At 39.6% G+C, this 24,015-nt stretch overlaps 1 protein-coding gene across 1 annotated transcript in view; it reads left to right on the top strand.

Moving 5' to 3' along the window:
* The window catches only part of ACTN2 (actinin alpha 2), a 100,075-nt gene extending 76,534 nt beyond the window's left edge, over positions 1-23,541 (top strand). Inside the window, exons 13-21 of the mRNA XM_054975153.1 lie at positions 2,838-2,946; positions 4,983-5,123; positions 6,744-6,926; positions 9,141-9,275; positions 10,170-10,349; positions 12,080-12,226; positions 19,797-19,862; positions 20,555-20,713; positions 22,420-23,541. Coding sequence (XP_054831128.1) covers positions 2,838-2,946; positions 4,983-5,123; positions 6,744-6,926; positions 9,141-9,275; positions 10,170-10,349; positions 12,080-12,226; positions 19,797-19,862; positions 20,555-20,713; positions 22,420-22,578 — 1,279 coding nt within the window. The 3' untranslated portion in view covers positions 22,579-23,541. The remainder of the gene's footprint in view (positions 1-2,837; positions 2,947-4,982; positions 5,124-6,743; positions 6,927-9,140; positions 9,276-10,169; positions 10,350-12,079; positions 12,227-19,796; positions 19,863-20,554; positions 20,714-22,419) is intronic.
* The last annotated feature ends 474 nt before the right edge of the window (positions 23,542-24,015 follow it).

Consider the following 24,015-nt stretch of genomic DNA (forward strand, 5'->3'; position numbering starts at 1 on the left):
TATTTTGGAAAATTAGAGCCAAACTGTCTGTATATGATTCCTTTATTATTTATTTTACACAGAATTCTATGCCTAGGCTCCGCCTTTCAACTATGCAGAAATAAAATGGCACTGGCCCAATAGAAACTAGGAAAAAATAAAGCAGAGTGACACAAACATGAAATTGTGCCTTCATTCATTTACTGATTGATGGCACAGGATGCCAATGGACTCCTTTCATATTTCTTACTTCCATATTTCTCCCTTTAAGCTGGCATTTAACAACAATAATAAAATAGCACATTTTCTCATGTAAAAGCTCAAATTCTGTGGACTTAAGACTCACTTTGATTAAACTTGGGAATGACTCCTCCAAATAAAGAAAATCTTCCCACCTCACTCAAGGTCTGGATTTAACGTAGTGTACTCATGTTAAACTAAATCCCAGACTCAAATTGGCATGTACTCACATCATTACAATGTCTGTGATGAACAGTGCCAACAAAGAGTGTCCTGGACCCTGGTAGCAGCCAAAAGCTAAATGTAGCAGATGATGAGATGCTTATAAAAGTGAACAGAGATTTCACTAGAATCACCAAGTCTGTCTGTGAGAACACTGTTCTGCTTCCCATTTCAAAACTATAAGCCAGGACACAAAGAACTGTGGAGTTATTCCCTCAAGCTCAAAGGGTTTTAGATTTGTTTTTCTTGAACAAGTCCCCATAATCATATGGTAAACTGAAGAGGATTTCAAAAGCAGCTTCTGATATGGCAAGGATAAGCTCTCAAAACAAGTAATAAATCCCCATGTGAGCCTAGGAGATCTTTAGAATTGATTGTAATCAAAATGTGCACAAGAGAAATTATTACAATTCAGTAAATAATTTCAGATCCAGAGAGTGATGTTTCCACCTCTCTCCTTCCACAGCAACCTGAAACCCTCCCCCCGCCAAATCCTGTACCTAAGGCGTATTTGAAGGTGCCATGAGAGGAGTGAGGTAGAAGCCTCACAGGCAGAAGTCTTTGTACTCATGGAAACGTTAAACTGGATAAAACACATAATGTCTAAAGACGCGTCCCAAGTTTTTTTAAAAACAGGAGAAGGGTTGGATGATCCATTTATGTGTGAGCAGAAAGGAAAATATACTTGGTGCAGTTCTGCTTGTGTAAGCAATAGTGAAAGGACTGTAGCAGCACATAGGATTTCAGTATAATTTTTGACGAAATAGTAATTCAATGTGTATGTGGAACAATGGAATGTACAACAAACAGTACACATGATTTTATTTAGTTTGCTTTGGAAATTGTATCAGAAGAATTATTTTGTGCTATGTCTTGTGCACATGGAAAGACAGTTGGAATACAATCATTTGCACTTAGCACAGGCTGACAGTAAGGAATAGTTTTAGTGCTTTTGCTTGCACAAAGACTGTGCAGATCCAGCCCATGAATATGCGTTTCATATCTGTGTCACACAGCGCATGAACTTTAGAAAGATCTGTTAAGGGTAGGTAAAAGGTAAAGGTAATCCCCTGTGCAAGCACCAGGGCTCATTTGAAGGGGAACGCGCAGGAACGCAGTTCTGGTAGTTCTCCAAAAAGGTCACATGTCAGGTGACCCCCGCCCACCTAATTTTTGGCCATTTGGGGCCCATTTCGGCCTGAATCGGGGCCGAAACAGCCCAATTTGGGCTCAAAATGGCCAGGATCAGACCCAAAACAGCCAGGATTGGTCCCGAAACAGCCAGGATCGGGCCTCTGACAGGTGGTGGATCACTCTCCCACTCAGCAGCAGCCCAATCCTGACCATTTTGGGCCCCTTTTCAGCCATTTTCAGCCCCTTTTTGCCATTTTGGGCCCAATTTTGGCACTGAATGGCCAGGATTGGGTCCAAAACAGCCAGGATAGGTTATGTCAGGGGGTGGGGCATATGCAGATCAGTTTTGCTAATGACACACTTCTGGTGATGTCGAGGGGCATGGCATATGCAAATGAGTTGTGCAAATGAGTTATGCTAATGAGTTCCTGCAACTCTTTTTCTACAAAATGACCCCTGGCAAGCACTAAGTCGTTACTGACCTATGGGGGACGTTGCATTGCGAAGTTTTCTTGGCAGACTTTTTACAGGGTGGTTTGCCATTGCCTTCCCCAGTCATCTACACTTTACCCCCAGGAAACTGGGTACTCATTTTACCGACCTTGGAAGAGGTCTTTGAACCCAGCTTCTGCCAGGATCAAACTCAGGTCGTGAGCAGAGCTTGGGCTGCAGTACTGCAGCTTACCACTCTGCACCATGGGGCTCTGTTAAGGGGTAAAGGGACATATAAAATATGAATATTTTCTACCTTCTTTTTCTGATGGGTTCCTGTAATATAGCAAGAGAAACTTTTTGTGGCATGGAGATGAAATGAATGGACTGCTAAATTTCTACTTGACTGGTAGCTGATAAAGTCACAGAAGTCTTTTTTGGCAGCCCCCCCTAAAAGAAATGGTGGGAAGGGACTCTGGAGGTCATATGTCCAAAAAATATTACCTTTCCAACATTATTTTTATGCACAAGCATTATTGAAATCTATACCCATATATTTCTAAAATGTGAGAAAAGGCTGTCAGGATGCAAGGTCACAAAACTGACTACCACTTTCTTAGCAACTTAAAAGAGTAAGTGCTTTTCCTCCAGATTTCTCAAATATTTCCATAAAGTATCTATCTATGCAAGGAGCATTAATTCTATTCCATATCAGAAACTGCAAACAGGAATGTAAGTGGTTAGTTATTCTAGATAAATGATAAATGTCGGTTTGTACTCTAGTGTTTTGTTTTACTTGGCCATCTCTAATATGTTCCTTTCTCCTTCAGTGAACTAGACTACCATGATGCTGCAAGTGTCAATGATCGATGTCAGAAGATTTGTGATCAGTGGGACAGACTGGGAACACTCACTCAGAAAAGGAGAGAAGCATTGGAGGTGAGACCAATGTAAAAAACCATCTCCTTAAAACAAAGTTATAATTAGTGGAATGTATACTATTTGTTGTGGACTCCTGACAACTAGACATGACAGCTATTTGTGCACTATTAAACTCCCACCCAGCACATTGGCCCTTTTCGCACTTATGGTTTAAACCGCCATTTATGAGCATTCACCCCAATCGCAGTGGCTTCGGCATTGCACCCGTTCATTTCACACTGTCCACTGCAGTTTCGATTTGGCATCTGTGCTTCATTTCAAACCCACTTTGAAGCCTCAGTGCAGTTTTGGGCTTTCAGGGCCTTGCAATTCATGTCACACTTTTTAAAAAAAAATTGAGTATGCGTAGTAACGTTGCAGTGTTGGAACCCTGATTGCTGATTGGGCTGTCCCCTGCCCACTGAAGAGGCAATTGGTGGCGGAATTCTGGGGGAAAACATGTACCACTCTAATTTTTTTAAATCAAGCCAGGAAAGGGTTAAAATGCTGCCGATTCATCCCCTCCCAGCAAGCTGAGGCTTTGTTTCCAAAGGGCTGTGCAAAATGCTTGGGGTTCTTTTTCTTTGGCAAAGTCTGAAACATGCCTAGGAGGGAGGGAAAAGCAGCCATTTAAGAAAGTGCAGTAACATTACAATGATACAATGTTGCAACCCATTCTTGTCTTTAAAAAAAAAGTGTGTGTGTGCATACCCTAAGGGAGGAAGGAGAAAGCCGAGCTAGCAGGGAATTAGCAGCAAGCTTAGGAATTGTTCCTGGCTTTGGGGAAAAAAATAAAAGAGTACATGCATACCGGGAGGAAGGAAACCAACGGAGAAGCAGCCTTATGACCCTCACCTCGTTTTACTAAAAAAAATGGTGGACAAGGAGTTCAGAGAGCTGAGGAGGGTGGGAGTGGTTAATTCTGCACAAACCAATAAGCTCCCAGGGAAAAGGAGAGAAGCAAAAAGGGTTGGGGGAGTGTTCACATTAGCAAAATGCGGTCCAGCTGCCAGTTGGCAGCAGACTTTAAAAAACATTACGGTAAGTCCACAGGAGGAAAAATCGGGGATACAGTGGACAAAAAACGAGACTGCGTCCCATGATTGCTTTGAAAGTGTGAAAACTTTGCAAACATGGGATGTGGAACAGATACAAATATGCTCTAAAAACCGAGTGCAAAAAGTACCATTTATGGGGTTTTTTGGGGGGGAGGAATACTTGTAAAAGGCTACGATAAAGTTGGTTAGTCTTAAAGGTGCTACTGGACTCTTTTTGATTTTGTAAAAAGCTTGTAACTGTTTGCTGCCCAGTGTGGCTAGGAAGCATATCTTAACTGAAGTTGGAATCAAGGGATGCTTCTAGCACCACCTTTTGGATACCTGATGCATCACAGGTATATTCATTGTTGCAGTCATCACTTGACTTTGTTGGTTTAAATCATTTTAGTGTATATCAGTTTCCCATCTTTCCCCAGGACAATATATTTTAAAAAGACAATACAGAAAAGAAGTACAAATTTTAAAAAGTCCACTACATACATTAAAACATTAACCACAGGTCAGCAGCTAGCACCTACATGAACAGTGCAATCCTAAAACATCTATTCAGAATCCTATGCAGCTGTAGTCAATGGGGCTTATTCCCAGGATTGCACTGTAAATCAATCGGATAATATAATCAGTCCCTTACAGATTTTGTATTAATGATTTGAATATCCTGAAGCCACAGGAAATGTATTGAGATACAGTACCCTGGCTCAACCTTTTATGATAAAAAGTCATGAATTCAGGTCAACGCACCAAGACAAATTCTGAACTGGGGGTTAAAATCACGCAAAGCAATTTTTTTCTTCCAGTGCAGCTACTGTGGTAATCATGTTTCCACTAGTTCTGTAGAAAAAAAAAGAAAGAAAGAAAACATCCTTGGCTTGTTGGCATTGGTTGGTTCTGTTGAATTTAGTTGTCCGCCCTCCAAAATGTAAGTAAAAGTGAGCATAGGCTTGTAAAAAATAAAAACACATTGATTTATTTCATTGCTGCGCTTTAACTTTACAGAGAACAGAGAAATTGTTGGAAACTATTGATCAGCTGCACCTGGAGTTTAGCAAGAGGGCTGCTCCTTTCAACAACTGGATGGAAGGTGCCATGGAAGACTTACAAGACATGTTTATTGTTCATAGCATAGAAGAGATCCAGGTAAGACCAGCTCATGGCTTCTGCTTTGTGAACCTATGGAAGTGCAAAAGTTTCCTTTGGACTGAGAACAGGCCCTCTCAGAGGTTCATAGTATTAGAAACAGTTATATTTTGTTACCCAGTCAGAAGCACACAACATGCAGTAATTAATCCATAGGCAATGAAATTGTAAAAAAAGCTAGAACTTACAGTTTATTGAGGTAGATTCCATTCACAGAATTTTCTTGTAAAAGAAAGAAAGAATTACTTTCCCTGTACCACTGCTAACTAGTTTAGCATGGTAGCTGCTGGGTGTAGGAGGGAAATTTGTCATTGCAGAGAAGAGAGATGTGGATGCAACCTCTTCTCTTGGACACCACAAGGCAAGAGAAAGAATTGTTCTCAGTGGAGACAAAAAGAAAGGAGTTAAGGAGGCATTCCTACCTTAGACAAAGAGAGAGATCTTGCTAATCAGGAAAATAACACATACATACAGAGAGACATGCAGTGCCCTCCAATGTCCAAGGCATGCTGAAAGCCAAGCTACAAGTGATGAATTACACTTGCCTGGCAAGTGAACAGACTCACATGTATTCCTCCCTGTTCACTTGCCATTTACTTGGAGAGCAAGTGAATGGCAAGTGAACAGGGAGGAATACACGTGAGTCTGTTCACTTGCCAGGCAAGTGTAATTCGTCACTTGTAGCTTGGCTCTGAGTCATCTATTCCAACACAGAGGCTAGGACCACTTCCACCTTTTGAGCTCCTAACCATAATAAATATTTTTAAATGACAGCACATAATTCATGCAAAAACAAATTGTAAAAGCTATCAAATGTCAAAAAATTAACAAATGTCTAAATCTGAAGCCCCCTTGGAGCTTGAGGCCTGTGCCAAATGGCTCTCCCGCCCTGCAATTGCCCAATTGTGAAGGAAAAGTCCTGTACCACCGAAGTAGTGCTAAACTGAGATGTTTCAAGGGTTGCTTGTTCTTATCATGTCTTAAAGACACATCAGGGGAAAAACATCTTCTGTATTCAACCTCTATGTAGAGCCCGGGAAGCTCCCAGAACTACAACTGATCTCCAGACTACAGAAATCTGTTCCCTTGGCAAAGATGGCTGCTTTGGAGGACGGCATCTCATCCCTGCTGATCTCCCTCCCCCTCCCCCCAATCTACCCTCTCTGGGAATTCCTCCAGTAATTTCCCAACCCAGAGTTGCTAACGTTAGAGCTAGCAAAAGCCAATGTGGCTTTTGAAGTTCAAATTGCATTCTGTTCAAGATTTTAATTATTTTGTTTCCATATTAATGCCCCGTTTTCGCCATTGTCAAGCACTTTATTTGTTGCATGCTCTTATTGTTTTTCAAAAAGCTAACAAAGGATTACTGTCATACATATGTTTATGTAATATGTAGTTAGCCTCTGTTCCTTCTGTGTTTAGATGTGTTCCTTCTTTGATCCAGTTTTTAAGAACTGCAGCAGTAACAGACATATGATGTCCCTTAATGATTATACAGAGCATACCAACTATGCAGTCTTCATAATCCTGTTGGGAGAGGAAATGAATACTCAGCAAAATATGGTTGATGATGCCACTATATATACCTTAATCAACCCCCGCCCCCATTTCTGATTCCAGAGCCTGATAACTGCTCACGAACAATTTAAAGCCACTTTACCTGAGGCAGATGGTGAAAGGCAAGCTATACTCTCTATCCATAATGAAGTGGAGAAAGTGATTCAGAGCTACAACCTCAGAATAAGTGCTAACAATCCTTATAGCACAGTCACACTGGATGAGATACGTACCAAATGGGAAAAGGTACTGTAAACAAAAATAGCAGAAATATTTATTGGTTAATGGTAATGCAAGTGTGTAAAAACAGGGCCTTTCCAGGGATGGAACAATGGATTTTTGTCCTTGGTGCTGTATTTTGACAGCCCCAGTCCCGCATATCCTGAATAAGAAACATTGTGCCACTGGTGTTATACGGAGGTTATTAAAATGCATGGGGGTGGAGAGAATAACCATGCTGCATTTTACAAAGCAGAGCTGAATTAAAGTTCCAATGGTGACTTTACACAACGAGTAGGGATAAATAGCCAGCTTAACAATATGCATTTTATACCTTTCAAGTAAACGTTTCTTAAAGGGCAGATAGCATAAGAGTTGTTTTGTTCCCAGCCCATAGGGTTGGGGTATGCTTTATGCCAGCCCCAATTTTAAATGTGTCACAAGAGCACTGTGGACTCCTGATAAGCCAATTGCTGCCTTGTGTGGTGCAGTCAACATGGAAGTGGCTGGAGAAGCTATTCTCTTTTCTGCAGAAGGTTTTTGCTGCAAGTTGTTCCACCCACCCTCCCTTTGGAGTATGTGAGGATAGCGGGTTGCTTTTTGAGGGTGACCAAGATTTGGGGGGGGCATCCTTCAAATTGGCCTGGAAGGGGGCTTTTTACATATGTTCAACAGTGCCGTAAGGAGTGATTGAGTCTCTAATGAGTCTTTTGACTAGTAAGGCTATAAATCATTTTGACAGGAATAGTTCAAGCTGCTATAGTACATGTAGGGATAATTGGCAAGTACCGTGCGCCATCTTAGTATGGGGGCTATTCCCAAGATAGCCCATCACTGACTTGAGTGGCTTGGTGGGCTGAGGAGGGAATAGTCTTGGTGGGTGTACAACATCGGCCAAGCCTTTAGTTGCTGGACTGGCACATGAGAGGAGGGAGATGAGGCTTGATGCCTCTCAACACTGTTTTATGTGCTGATGAGTATAAATTAAGCTCTAATATGGAGCCAGGGTGGATTTGCCTAAAATACTGGTGGCTATGCTTGTTAACAGTGACATACACTCATTCAGGAATATTTACTTTATGTGGATCAGTCAATAATAAACTAGTTAATTGGCACACATGTGTCTTGTATACTTACTTAGTTTTAATGGTTATTTGATGTTTGTGTTTGTTATCCGCCCTGAGCCTGCGAAAGCGGGAAGGGTGGAATATAAATGTAATAAATTAAATTAAATTAAATTATTTGGGGATGGGGGTACTGGTACAATGTTGCTTCTTTTTAAAAGTCTTTTAAAATCCCGGTACTGAATGAGCAGCATGCTCAGGTGCTGAGAGTCATCACTTGAAAAGAAAAAATAAATTAAAAAGAAAAAGTTCAAAAAATGGAAGTGGTAGGGAGAGTAATTGTACTTCTGTAACTCACGATTTAACAGATGGCAGCCAATATATGTCTGTAATTGCATTTCCCAGTAACAAACAAAATATAGTGCAATCAGTGCTGGGAAAATATGATATCCCTACTACTGAAACAAGACCTGAGGAAGACTTTTGGACTCAATGTAACAAATACATTAGTTGTAGGCATTTATTGCACTAAAATTGATTGCATAAAATGACTTGCAATATTGGGCTGCTGTGGCAGCCCAGTGTTGCTGCCGCCACCACTAAAGCAACCCAACAGCATTAGGGATTCCAGATGGCAGATTTCCCTGCTTTTTCCCTGCCCTAATCCTCACAGTGGCCATTCCTCCCTGCACCACTAGGAGGCTTTCTAAGTTTTAAAAACACCAGTAACTGACATAGCACCTTGTCCTGAATGGGCCAGACCACCCTGATCTTGCCAGATCTCGGAAGCTAAGCAGAGTCAGCCCTGGGGATGGGAAATGACCAAAGAAGTCCAGGGTCTCTATGCAGAAGCAGGCAATGGGGAACCAACTCTGAACATCTCTTGCCTTGAAAGCCTATAGGGTTGCCACAAGTTGGCTGCAACTTGACAGCACTTTTCACCACACAACTGACATACCAATATAACATTATATTAATTTCAATGATGGATTTTTTCCAAAACCAAAAACACACACCAGCAGTGCATGGGGAGGTGGGATCACTGCAGAAGGGATTGAGGATGGGGAGAGAGGGGGAAACCCCCATGTAACCTTCCACCGTCCCATTGCCCTATTATTGCTTTCACTCTTCTACTATCAAACAACTTGTCTACTTGTAATTCCTGCTCATTTTACAGGTAAAACAACTTGTGCCTGTGAGGGATCAATCACTGCAAGAAGAACTGGCTCGCCAGCATACCAATGAACGTCTGCGTCGCCAGTTTGCTGCTCAGGCCAATGTCATTGGTCCCTGGATCCAAACCCAGATGGAGGTAAACATTTAGTTTTCTTGGAAGGGTATATAAAATATCAAAGGCCTTTATCATTGTACAACTGGCATTCCAAAGCTAATTAGCACTTTTATTTTATACTATCAGTTTCCTTACTTAGCGCACTAGCAGAGTATTATAGAGAACATAAAAGTGACACAGTCCCTTCCTCAAGGGTGGGGAGTGGGGTGGGGTTGCAATTTAAGTGAAGACAGGAATGGGGCAAAATTGACATCAATATCAGAGATTGACAGTGGAATATTCGGAATAGAATGGGGCAGAGTATTGGCTATGGTGGTTTTGCCAAGGTACTTAAGAAGGAGAAGGGAAGATAGATTGGGCAGGCTGTTTCAAGCATAGAGAAGGCTCGGAGACTGGACAGGAAAATGGACTGGCAATAGGTGAGCTTGTGCAGAATGAAAGTATGGTCAAACATTATTTACTCCAATGCAAGACTAAGTTTTTTTTCCCAGTATGCCATCAAAAAAACAAAAAGGGAGTGTGGGAGTATAATTTTTTTAAGGGAGTCATCTTACATTCAGGGTTGTGTTCCTTTCGAGTACATACAGCATACATTACATATGACAAGAAGGAGGGAGAAGAGAAATAGAAATGCTGATATTTATTCTTCACTGTTTTAGAGTCCCACCTGCAATATATAAATCTGGAAGAACCTGATGCTAAGTTACATGTAAAGAGCAAGAGTGCCACACTCCCTACTTCCCTTCGCATGCACACTAAGGCAAGGGGTTCTTTCAGCAGGCATGTTCAGAGATGCTGGCTCCTCCTCTGTACATAGACACAAAGGTTTATCACTTGCAAAATACTTTGGATTATTTAACTACAAACTGATGTAATGTAATTAAATTCTCTCTCCCACTCTCAACCTTGTGGCAGGAAATTGCCCGAAGCTCAGTTGAGATTGGAGGGCCCTTAGAGGACCAGATGACTCAACTAAAGCAGTATGAGCAAAATTTCATCAACTATAAACACAACATTGACAAACTGGAAGGAGATCATCAACTGATACAAGAGGCCTTGGTGTTTGATAATAAGCATACTAATTACACAATGGAGGTAGGTGTGGAATCCTTTATGTGCCTTTTGAGTATATAAATGTTCCATTTCACATAAGCAATCTTAATGATTTTCACGGTGGTAGTTGCAACCGTGCTGAGTTCATAGGGCTGTATGCCATTAAAGATATTTGAATTGAATTGAATTGAATTGAATTGAATTGAATTGAATTGAATTGAATTGAATTGAATTGAGTTCATAGGGCTTTCTTGTTGTCTGGATATTTTTTTTAAATCATGGGTGCTTCCGGCTGTTTTAGGACTAGAGTTTCCAGCTCCAGGTTGGGAAATTCCTGGAGATTTGAGGGGTGAATCCTGGGGAGGGACCTCAGCTGGCTATAATGCCATGGAGTCCGCCTTCCAATGAAGGAATTTTCTCCAGGGAAACTGATCTTTGCTGCCTGGATATCAGGTATAATTCTAGGAGATCTCTAGACACTACCTGGAGGTTGGAAACCCTGTTTTGGACTCTCAAACAACTACATGTAGACTGGATGATGGTGATAATAAATAAGCATTTTATGGTGTTTTAAGGAAGTATTTCAGATTCAATAATCTTGACAACAGTCTTTCAAATATGCAGGAATTATTATCGCGATCTTACAGACATAAAATTATACATAGCAGAAGCATACCCATATGTTTAAACACAGTTTTCCACACAGGAGGCTTTTGTAGTTTCCCCCATTGCTGCTGCAGCTGCCAATACAGCACAGCAGCAAAGGGGGCAGGTTTCTACACATTTTTCTCCCCCCCCCACCTCCCACAATTTCTCAGTAGTGACCATCCCCCACTCCCACTAGGGAGCTTTAGCAGTTGTTTCTTAACCAGCAATTGACATATTGGTAATAGAATTATAATGTCGTAACAATCTGTTGGATTCTCTGAATTCCCATGTTTCATTTTTAAAGCAGTCTCTAGTTCCTTTTATTGTAGAGAGGTGCTTTCCCCCTTACTTCTCTGCAACAGAAGGTGCTACAGACTTTTAAAAAACCCAAATCTGGAATTCAGAGGTTCTAATCCAGGTTCTAATCCCCATTCTCCCCTGGAAGCTTGCTGGGTGTCCTTGGGCCAATGACACACTCTCAACCTAATGGTCTGCTCTCTTTCATTTTATCCTCATAACAACCATGTGAGACACTTTAGGCTGAGATGTAAGTTACTTTTGGCTCCCTGTTGGGGGAAAAGCAGGGTATAAATGAAAATAATTAAAAATACTGCTGTAGTGATATGTCAGCTGCCAATTTTTTTTAAAAAAATCGTCCAGTGGCCAGAAAACAGGCATTGATGTGAATAGGATCAAGAAAATTTTCCAGTTCACATGGGTACCATTCCAGCTTTGCTCTGATCTTTCCCAAAACATGACAGAAAAACAGGTTTGGGAAAGATGGGAAAGACCAGTGTTGACACAGTAATTATTTACGATGTAATATTTGTAGAGCGGTTTTCACTATATTCATCTTGTCTCAGCCCCTCCACCTCCCACCATCATTTCCTACCTGCCCCAGTGCTACCAGATGGGTTTGGGGGATTTTAAAAAATATCGTCAGTTGCTAGATCACTATAGAGCAATACTGTTATAACTATCTGTTGCCATGATCTAGTAACACCTCTGAGTTTTTAAAAGAGTAAGTCTCAAGCTCTACTTTTTCCAATCAGTTTCGTTAAATCTTTCAGTCCAGTTTCTCACCGGCTATCCTTAAAGCATATCTTTTTTTTCTTCTGCTACAGCATATCCGTGTTGGATGGGAACTGTTACTGACCACTATTGCACGGACCATCAATGAAGTTGGGAATCAGATCCTCACAAGGGATGCCAAAGGGATCACACAGCAGCAAATGAATGAATTCCGAGCATCATTTAATCACTTTGACAGGGTACAGTTTTCTTTTTCTATTAACCTGGAGACAGTGTTCCAAAAAGCATCTGTGTTTAACTGCTACTGTGATTTTTTTTAAAAAAAATACATCTTTTAAACACATACACAAAGTTTGGAAATATGCAGAACCAGGAAAAAAACAACTTGTACATCTACAAGACTCTTCCTGGCATTGTCACCCTAGCCCAGCAATGCCCCAGGACAATCTAAAATGTCTTCTCTGGACAACCAATATCCTATCTGTTCTCTACTTCTGTATCAGTATGAGAGCTAAATATTCTAAAATTTTAGAGATACCTAATAATATTTTTGATACAGTTCATATCCCTTACACTTTCATCACATTTTTGCTCCTCCCCTCATCTTTATGCCTGTGGCAAAGAGTGTGTCTTTTATGCTGATCTACCTATGCTATTCATTTAGGAGCCCTGCTCCTGCAATAAGCCAGCTCAGGTGGCTCCTCACCTTGTAGTTGTTCTGTTAAAAATCACCAAATTTATTATACCAATCGATTAAAGACCCATTTCAGTGTTAGAGTTTTGTCATATTGTTAAAATCTACATAAATTATATATTATAAGCTATTAAACTGACAGAAATAACTGCATTTTTATATGGACTGTGAAATGTGGTTTTCACTTAAGAGCCTTTCAAGCCTTACAAGGAAGATTTTAAACTAGGTCATTACTTTAAAATCTTCCTTGTAAGGCTGTCACATATTAAAATTGTTTATAGAATGAAATAGAATAACTTTCCACTAAACATATTTATTGGAATAGGATTTAATGAGTGGGAATTCATATATTAAAAAGTTGGGTGACTTGCGGGTGGAATCTCCCTCCCCCCATGTCTAGGAAGCAGTTTGGAGACTGAATTGTGGGGTATTTTGACCATGTGTGCAGAGCTCTGGAGATAAATCAAGGCAGTGTGGGGTTGGAATGGATGAAAAAGCCCCATGTGGAAAAGACCTATATCCTGTTTGTTGGCCCATCAAGGCAATTGCTTGGCCACTGTGTGAAACAGGATGCTGTACTAGATGGACCACTAATCTGATCCAGCAGGGATCTTCTTATGTTCTTATGCTGCTGCCCCTATGTAGTCTCTGCCTGGCCACTTTATGTTGCTTTCATCATTCACACAGGGCCAGGCATTTTATTATTCAGTATAGTGATAATGATACATATTCGGATATGAATGAATGCAAAAATATTTTGCTATCAAGGATTATATGTATCCTCACTAGGAAGAAAATAAACTACTGATGGGAGTTTTTAATATAAACTAATAAGATGTATATAAACTGAATCAGCTGAGGTGGAATAACAGCACCAAGGATAAGTGCTATTTCAGAAAGTAATTTACATTCAGTAAAGAGCCGAAAACATCTGTAACAAAGTAACGCTATCATTCAGTCATTTTGCTATGTATCTGTGTGCAAGGTTGCAACAAATAAAAATACAATCACCCTATGAAAAATAGTGGATGACCTTGGGAGGCAGCCCTTACTGTAGAAGCTGAGAAAGATTCAGAGAACAATGATGAGGCGGGCTTTTGGCAGGCCCATCAGAACAGCTTGGTAACACTTTTTTGGCCCACAGGCAACTTATTTTTTTTTTCCAAAACAAAGAGGGGTACAGAAAAAAGAAGGGAGGGGGATAACAGGGTCCAAGGAACGGTAAAATTTTGCACTACAAGGGTTGTTAAAACACAGCGTACACACAACACACCTTCATCAGAGTTCATCAAGGTTAAAATGAAGATTGCATCTAATATTCCAGCTTCTGTGTACCTTACTAACTAAATATTCTTTTTCTACCGAGTGTTGACTTTTAGATCAACTAAAGATCATAACGAGTGGTCTCCATGCACATTCTTACTGCTATATCTTAACATAGAGCAGAACCACAAGTGACAAAAGGCATAGATTGGACACTTGTCAGCTTCCCTCAAGTTTTGATGGGAAATGTAGGCAGCTTGGCGGAATGTTGGACAAGTGACAGTTGAAAAGTCCATTGGACAGCAGTCAGAGAGCGAAGCTGCGATATCAGGATGCCTACATTTCCCATCAAAACTTGAGGGAAGCAGACAAGTGTCCAATATGTGCATTTTGTCACTTGTGGTTCTGCTCAGAGTCTAACACTTCTATACAGATCATTTTTATTTCTTTTAACTATTATACCAAAGTTTCCATATCTTGTGTTCTACCTCATCAATGATATTTAAGCATTTTCCATCTTATCGGATCCTAACCTTATATTCAGTCTAGAACAATATATCAATATACTATTTTATTTAGATTTCTGACACTAAAACATTTTATGCATTTTCTCCTTTGTAGGTAAAATAATTCCCCCATTTCTCTTCGAATTTACTCTTTGATCTTCTGGTTAAATAGCTTGTCAGTTTTGCCATCACTGCGTATTCTGCCATCTTGTCTTTCCAGATTTCCCTAGTTGGGCATTCTTCTTCCTTCTATCTGGTTGCAAATACCACCCTTGCCCACCGTCAGTAAATATCTAAATAGTTTGTGTAGTTTTCTATCTACATTTTCTAGTAGTATTCCCAACAGCATAGTTTGTGGGTTCATGGCAAACTCAAATTTTAAAATCTTTTGCATCTCAGCATGTATTTCATTCTAGAAGCTTTTGCTTTTGTGGCAAGTCCACCACATACGATAAAAAGAACCGTCAGCTTCTTTACATTTCCAACATGACCCCACATATTTCTTGTCCATTTTCTTGATGTCTTTTGGTGTAATGTACCATCTGAAGAACATCTTGTACAGAGGGCAGCGAGGACGAGCCCCCACTTGTTAAAGACACAGAATTTGGTATATAAAATCTCTTTCTTCAAATTCATATTCTTCATTAGTTCTCCCTTAATGTTTGACTTGCAGTAAATTTTATGCCCTTTGTCCAAATAGTCTCCTACTGTTGAAATGTTATTTCTTCACTGAAATTTTGCAGCCACTTTATCATGCACACTTTAACTTGTTCTGTTTCAGTATCATATTGGAGTAAAAGTTTATATATTAGACCCAGGATGTGTTCTTTTTTCTGCATGATTATTTTCTCAAAATCGGTAAGATTCCTTAACTGTCCTCTGAGTTCCTTCAGGGCTTCTTGCATTCTAGAAACTGCCTGATAATATATCAGCCTAATATATCAGCCATTGTATTTTTTCCCCTTCATCTTGAATTTCTTTGCCATGATTTTATCTTTCCTCGAGGGTTTGTCATATCTTGGTACGTTATAAAATCATTATCTTTCCTCTGATTCTTATCACAAAAGGCATCAGTTGGTGAAAATAGTGGTGATATCAACGGGCTTATTCTTCTTCTAACTGAATCCCAAATTTGAATGAGACCATCTCTTATAACATGACTTTCTTGTTTCTTTCTTGATCTTTTTGCCACCCAGAGGAGGTTGTGCAGTCCATCTGTCAGGTCCGCTGCTTCTAGTTGTATTAGTCTATCTTTGGGATTTCTTATCCAGTCTATAATCCAAACTAGACCAGCTGCTTTGTAATATAATTTGATATTATGTGCAAGGTTGCAACAAATAAAAATAAAATCACCCTATGAAAAATAGTGGATGACCTTGGGAGGCAGCCCTTACTGTAGAAGCTGAGAGATTCAGAGAACAATGATGAGGCAGGCTCTTGGCAGGCCCATCAGAACAGCTTGGTAACACTTCTTTGGCCCACAGGCAACTTATTGAAGAACAAAATCCTGTTTTGCTGTGGTCATATATCCAAGATTTTTATTTGGTATATACAAGTTACTTAAAACATCACTGGCTTCCTGAAGATTCAGGAAGAAAATAAAACCAGTTAACCTCTCTGCATAAAAACAAAATGGCAAAAAGGACAATAGGTTGATCTCTCCAAATTACACCAGAAAGTCAAAGGACAGATATATTTGATTTTGTCTTATATTTACTAAGAGGATAATACCATGAAGAAAAATCAGTCTATTGGCCTGGATTTGCAGTCACGCCATATAGAAAAATACAATTTCCCTGTAAAACCAAACTGAGTATTTAAAGAACAAGAATGAATGCATGTATGCATGTTATGTGCCATCAAGTCACTTCCAACTTATAGAGACACTATGAATTAATGACCTCCAAAACATCTTGTAATTACAGCCGTGCTCAGATCTTACAGACTGAAGGCTGCGGCTTCCTTTATTGAGTCAAGCAATCTCATTTTGAATTTTCCTGTTTTCTTACTGCCTTCAACTTTTGCTATCATTATCTTTTCCAGTGAGTCTTGCCTTCTTATGATGTGATCAAAGTACAATAGCCTCAGTTTTGTCACTTTACATTCTGGGAAGAATTCAGGCTTGATTTGATCTAGAACCCACTAATTTGTCTTTTTGGCCTTCCATCATATCGATAAAAGTCTTCTCAAACACCACATTTCAAAGAATCAATTTTCTTCCTGTAAGCTGTTTTCATTATCCAACTTTCACATCCATACATAGTAATGAGGAATATTATACTATGAATTATCTTGAACTTGGTCCCCAGTAGAGTTGCTAGGTCCCCTTACCATCCCAGTAGGAGTGGTGGTGGGGATCTGGCACTTACCTGGGGCAATCTCCTTGCATGCGCACACTCCCAGTAGGTGTGATGATGTCACTTCTAGAAGTGATGTCACCATGTCCTGGCAGCAGGCATGCTCCCACCATTCACAGAGGCCAATTTGGGCCACTGTGAAGCACAGGAGCATGCCTGCTGGGTGGAACGACATCACTGAAGGAAGTTACATCACTGTGGCCAGTGGGAGCATGCCCACTGCATACAGGCCTGGGAGTTTTTTTGCCTTGTGGGCCTGTTCCCTGGGCCTCCCCACCCCTCTGGCCAGGTGAGTGGAGGCAGGGGAGGCGGCTGGAAGCAGAGGATCCCTGCCTCCAGTGTGTGTGTGTGTGGGGGGGGGACCTGGCAGCCTTAATCCTCGGAGACATTTCCTTATCCTTAATAATCTTGTTTAGTTCCTTCATGGCTGACCTTCCAAATCTCAGCCTCCTTCTGATTTCTTGGTAGCAGTCTCCTTTTTGGTTGATGATTGTGCCAAGGAACAGAAAAACATGAGCAATTTCAATTTCTTCAATGTCAACCTTAACATGGCACAATTCCTTGGTAGTCATTACTTGGTATTCAGCTATAATCCTACTTTGGCACTTTCTCCTTTAACATTTATTAATAGTTTTTTCAAATCTTCAGTATTTTCTGCCAGTAATGTGGTGTCATCTGCATATCTCAAATTGTTAATGTTTCTTCCACCATTTTTCACTCTACCATCTGAATCTAAGTCAGCTTATGCTCTGCATATAGTTTGAACAGATAGGAAAATAATATACATCCTTGTCTGACACCTTTGCCAATTGGAAACCATTCTGTTTCTCCATGTTCTGTCCATCAGTCACCTCTTGTCCAGAGTACAGGGTGTGCATTAAAATAATCAGATGTTGTGGTACACCCATTTCCCACCTTGGGACAGTCCTGTGAACTTTATTGCTGAATCCAGGTGGCCCATATACCTGATGTACTCTGTCCAACAGACAAATGGATGGTAACGTGGAATGAGCATATGTGAGCTCCCAGTAACCCCACTGCTCCACCAAATGCAGCCCCATTCCATTTGTCACTCTCCACACCATATAGGATCACCCATGGGGAGGTAGGAGTGGTTCAGTAAACACCCTGTTTGTCTGCCTACTTGGGACTGCAGAAGTAGAGGGACTGTCTAGCCACCGAGCAAGACAGTGCATAAGTGATAGATTGCTTGTGGCTTGGCAGATTACAGACTATGAAGGCCTGAACTAGGGTGACAAACTGATGCCAGGCCATGGAGATAGCAACTGACAACCTAAAAAAACACCCATGCTGTATCAACAATAATAATAGCAATTACAGTTTCCATCATTTCACTCCTCCATTTTGAAGATTTCATTGGCACATTCATAGTCCATTTAAAATTCTCTCTTACCGTTCAGTCACTTAATTCATTTGCCCTCCTTATCTTTAATCTTTTTTTCAACAATATGTTCCCTCCTCTCCATTCTTCTTACTTGTCTCCATGATAAATCACACCCTTTCTGGCCTTTCACTTACTAAGCCTTTCTCTCTAATCAGTTCTCTCTGTTGATAGTAATCATGCTACCTCTTGATCTGTATTCAAACAACTTCAGAAGAGTGAGGGATTTTCTTAAGCTTTCCCAGACAAATGGTCTTTCACTGTAGAGCTCTTTTATTTGACTGTGCTCCGATTCCTTTTACTTCCCTAAAAGAGTTGCCTTGTGAGCATTTGGACAGAATTTTTATTTCTATTATTAAGTGAAAAATAATTATTAAATTATTGTTGCATTAAATTAAAATTGCTGCATTCAAAGAGCCAGTTTGGTATAGCGGTTAAGAGTGTGGGACTCTAATCTGGAGAACCGGATTTGATTCCCCATTCCTCTACTTGAAACCAGCTGGGTAAATTACAGCTCTTCCAAGTTCTCTTAGCCCCACCCACCACACAGGGTGTTTGTTGTGGGGATAATAACAACAAACTTTGTAAACTGCTCTGAGTTGGTGTTAAGTTGTCCTGGGGGCAGTATATAAATTGAATGTTGTTGTTATTGTTATTACAAGGGTAATTCTAATGCAGTAACATAATTAAATTTAGAGCATTCTGAATTTTGTTATTTGATGTGCATTAGGAATTTTTACAAACAGGAATGTATGAGCATTTCCCCCAAACTTTAAATATATACAATATTCAGCATAAAAATGGTTAACCCTGCTGTCACACAATTTCTACAGCAAAACTAACCCTCTGTTGTTACTGGTTTGATTGCTCAATCCAGATTCTCCCTGCATACATAGTGCAGAGGAGAAGGTCTTTTATTTTGTTAAAGTTTATATGGCATGATGTTGACCTCTGGGAGTAGCTGGCATTAGCCCCCTGAGTGCCAGTATTGTAATTCACCCCTGTTTAATGGATGGTTTGATAGCATGAGTTTCCTTTCCTTTCTAAAATAAAAGCCTTGTATGACAAGATTTTCATTAAAAAAATAATAGTGTAGCAAGGAACACATTTCCAGTGAGAACATAATTGAATATGTTACATCCAGATTTTTTTTAAAGATTCATTAATTTTGGAAAATATTTGTCATTGGTAATGTAATGTAATCCGCAAAGTCTGGTAGGTGTAACTTTTTCAATAATGTTCCATACCCCACTAGCTGAGACAGCAATTGTATCTTACCAACAAAAGAAGCTTGCAGTTAGTGATGTTGGCTAATTCAAGGACACTAAGCTTTTTCTTTCTTTTTTATCTTTTCTGGGTCTGCTCTCTGTCTTTGTCTGTCTATTTTATTGTTCCCATTGTCCCATTATTTCTGGTGATATGTGTATCTGATCTTTGTCCTTTAAAACTGATGAATCTCCTTGGACTTGACCTTAAATGAAAACGCTAACTGTGCGATGATGGGTTTCTTAATGGAAATGGTGATGGCCTCCTTCTTGTTTCTGGACCTCAAATCTTGTTATTGCGTTCCACATACCCCCCCAACAGAAGAAAAATGGGCTTATGGACCACGATGATTTCAGAGCTTGCTTAATTTCCATGGGCTATGATTTGGTATGAAATTTAACATACAATTATATAGTTTTACTTACATGCTACCAACTACCCTAGATTAATAAATACAATTATTTATTGCTGTAAGAGTAATTTATGCTAATATGTAATTTTCTAAATATTTTATATGACTAGAAGGGCATACAAATATATGCTAAAAATATTATAATTGGTCAACATCTCTATATTTTAGAAATGATTAAACAGGCAAGATCTTTATTTTTACAAGATAATGATTTATTGCATTTAGCTATAGTTTCTATGCCACAATTCAGGCCTACAGTACAAAACAGTAAAGAGTCCAGTAGCACCTTTAAGACTACGATGTATCTAACAAAGAGAGCTGTGGTTCTCGAAAGCTTATGCTACAAATAAGTTGGTTAGTCTTAAAGGTGATACTGGACTCTTTACTATTTTTGCAAATACAGACTAACACAGCTAACTCTTCTAGATCTAATACAAAACAGTGCTTGATTTCAGTGGATTTAAGCATTGTTATTTAGCTGGATTGTGATCCAAAGCTATGAAATATCTTCTTCCTATTTAAACGTATATAAAAAATAATGAGATGTATGGCAGTCAGTTAATCTTGTATTTCAATTTTTTTTAAATGTGTTAGTATATGTGCTAATTTGAATTGCTAATTTGTCCTATATCGTTACTTTCATCACTGATTCTGAATTGTATTCAAGGGTGAAGCAGAGTTTGCCCGAACCATGTCCCTGGTTGATCCCAATGGTCAAGGAACCATCTCCTTCCAGTCTTTTATTGACTTTATGACCAGAGAGACTGCAGACACTGATACTGCTGAACAAGTGATTGCTTCTTTCAGGATCCTTGCTTCAGATAAGGTTGGTGTTTTTTGTCTAGGTAATGGAATTTTCCATATGCTGGAAGTCTGGCTGTTTTCAGCTTCTTTTGCTGTTACTGAACAGTAGCATAATCAAATGCAAAAATGTGACCAGAGTGCTATAAGTCAGAAGATTAAAGCAGTATATCAAAGAATATTTATATAGCAGCAGAATGGTACTTATAAACTAGATGAACAATTCTATATTTGGCATATCTAAAGAAATCTAACACAAGATTATTGTGAAAGTAGTGAGAATATAAGGTAAAGGTAGTCCCCTGTGCAAGCACACCGAGTCATTACTGACCCATGGGGAACGTCGTTGCGATGTTTTCTTGGCAGACTTTTTACAGGGTGGTTTGCCATTGCCTCCCCCAGTCATCTACACTTAACCCCCAGGAAACTGGGTACTCATTTTACTAACCTTGGAAGGATGGAAGGTTGAGTCAACCTTGAGCCGGCAATTTGAATCCGGCTTCCGCCAGGATCAAACTCAGATCATGAGCAGAGCTTGGGCTGCAGTACTGCAGCTTACCATTCTGCGCCATGGGGCAGAATATAAGAATATAAAATGAATTTAAAAATCTCTGAGCACTTTTTTAAAAACCAGAAAGCCATGAATTGCTTTGTTATGGTTGAAATAATTACAGCGGCGATGGGGTGAAGGATGGAAATTAGTTAATTGAGAGCCTTGTTTTCTATTAGGAACTGGGAACTGTGTGATAGAAATTGAGATTCAAACCTTTGGGTAACCATAAATGATTACAGCAAGGATGCCAAAATTGACACTTTTGTACAGATTTCTATTTAATAATTCCAACCTTCTTTGGTTTCTAATCAGATGCTACCCATACATGTTCAGGCTATTCTCTTGCAACTTTGTACATTTAGGGCTTAACTAGACAAGATGTTGGGAGACCTGCCCAGGATTTTTAAAAGTAAATAGCAGCCTCAGAAATTGATGCAACAGGGGAGATGGACTTATGCATTCTCCCTTGCATTGTTTTCTTAGGAGCCCTATTGGGAATAGGTTGTAAATAATGCAATATATTTCTATATCTATATATTTCTGTGTATTTCCCCCAACTGGCAAATATTAGCTTCACAAGGTTGACTGAAGTCTGGATAATGGTAGGGGATAAGTGGCCCCAGCCCAACCCACCCTATCCAACCCCTCCCCCCATTGTAGCAGTAGTTTACCATTTAAAAATCTGTAGTAGATCTTTTCATAGATCTCCCAGTGTCTAGTCTAGTTTGACTCTCAATACTTGCATTATATTTTTAATTATAGCTTGAGCCATATTTCCACAGCAGACATTCATATTCTAATTTTAACACTTTAAGCCCCAAATGGGGACTATGGGAAGCAAAGATGATACCATACTATGTAGAATTTTGTACAATACACAACAAGTCTTCTGGCATACAATATGGATTACTGAGGAATAAGAGGGCATCATGTGTGGCATGTGCGAATTAGTTACACAGATTATCAGAGCCCTGCACATGCACACAGGCCTTAGCAAATCTAGTAGGATGTATGGCATAACAGATTATGCAAATCTAGTAGGATGTATTAGGTGATGTATGGCATAAGAGATTCCGCTAGACTTTTTGCTCAATCCCATAATATTGCCTCCAGATGGTATGCATCAAAAAGATTTCAGATTTGCATGGAAAACTGAACTTGTTTTAAAACTTTTGCAGGCTTATATTCTTGCTGAGGAGCTGCTTCGAGAGCTGCCGCCCGAGCAGGCTCAGTACTGCATCAAGCGAATGCCAGCATACAAGGGCCCAGGTGCTGTTCCTGGAGCTCTGGATTATACCTCATTTTCATCAGCATTGTATGGGGAGAGTGACCTGTAAATGGCTATGACTACCATAGGTGATTATAATAAACATCTTACTTTCCAGCTTGTTGCTTCTTGGGCAAGCTGAATTCAAAGTAAGTTTCTCAGATTTAGCAGGTACATTCAGTAAATTAACTATACATATAAAGAGTGCAGCATTGGTATTGTTTGTATTTATTTTGTCAACATTATACAGTTGCCCAAATGAATTACCTGATTGTATTTTAAAGGAAAAGCAACACCCACAGGAAAAAAATAGTCTGTGCTGGAAGTCTCAGGAAAAATGATATTTGAAATCAAGCCCTTTGCAATTTTAATATTGATGAAGCGTTTTGCTCATAAATTCCTCTTGCAGTATATGAGTCTTTTGCAGTCTCCCTCCAGGTGTCTGCTTTTTGCTTTCATGGCAGTCGTGCTTTCATCTGAGGATATCAGATTTGGTAATGCTTCTGCAGGAGGAGTTGTACAGACTAGGAAATGCATCAAACCAAAAATGTAGCTAAAACCATACAAAATTCTGTCATCTTTATACATGAAACACTTACTTTGTATTTTTCACCTATGTGTTGACATAAAGACATTTGATGCCAGCAACCTGCTGAAAAGTGAAAGCCTTATCCTCGGAAGCAATACCTGACTTTTAACTTGGCAGCTGAAAGGACACATTAACAAACAGGATATTAGGAAGCTTTGTATGTTTGTTCTCTACCATGTACCTGCTGCATTTGGTCTTGATTCATGCTGCATGTCATGGTGGTTTCTTTAAGTAAGGTGGTCTGTCTGGTAGTTTATTGTTAACTCTTCATCTCAACAGATTGTAGAGAAGTAAAGCAATAAACTTTTTTACTTGAAGCCGAGCAGTCACAGGGAAGAAAAACGCAATGCAAACAAATGGAAATATTCACAAATGGCAAAAAGCTGTACAATTCAGTATAATAAAAATGTGCCTACTAAATAAAATTTGCTTTTCAAACTTTAATATGGGCTCAGCAGCTGAGATTAATTCAATGTACCTTCAAAGCATGATAAATGCTTGGTATCTTTTCTTTGTTGTTCTGCTTTCTTTTTTGTTGTCTTGGTTTCGTGAGTTCTGTTTTGTGAGGCAACTTCTATTTCTTTTCATGGACTTCCTTTCCACAGGCTGTTAAGATAAATTTAGTATTGGTAGTTTGATCATGAGGAGTACTAGTACATTTCTTCCTATTATGGATATTGACTTGTTGATGGCCACACCATGAAGCAAAGTGAGGTAGCCACCTCAGTAGACCGCTTTTAAGTCCCATTGAACTATGACAGATTACTTGGTATTCATTGTTTTGGCACAATGCAGCATCACTTGGATATCCTGCATCATATAGCAAAATGTCCTGGCCCTCTTTTTTTAAAAATCTGGAATTTGTCATTTGATAGTCTAGTGTCTGTCATACTCACTAGCCCAGTTCATGAGTTACAG

Source organism: Eublepharis macularius, chromosome 1 (assembly GCF_028583425.1).
Source record: "Eublepharis macularius isolate TG4126 chromosome 1, MPM_Emac_v1.0, whole genome shotgun sequence".
Classification (NCBI taxonomy): domain Eukaryota; kingdom Metazoa; phylum Chordata; class Lepidosauria; order Squamata; family Eublepharidae; genus Eublepharis; species Eublepharis macularius.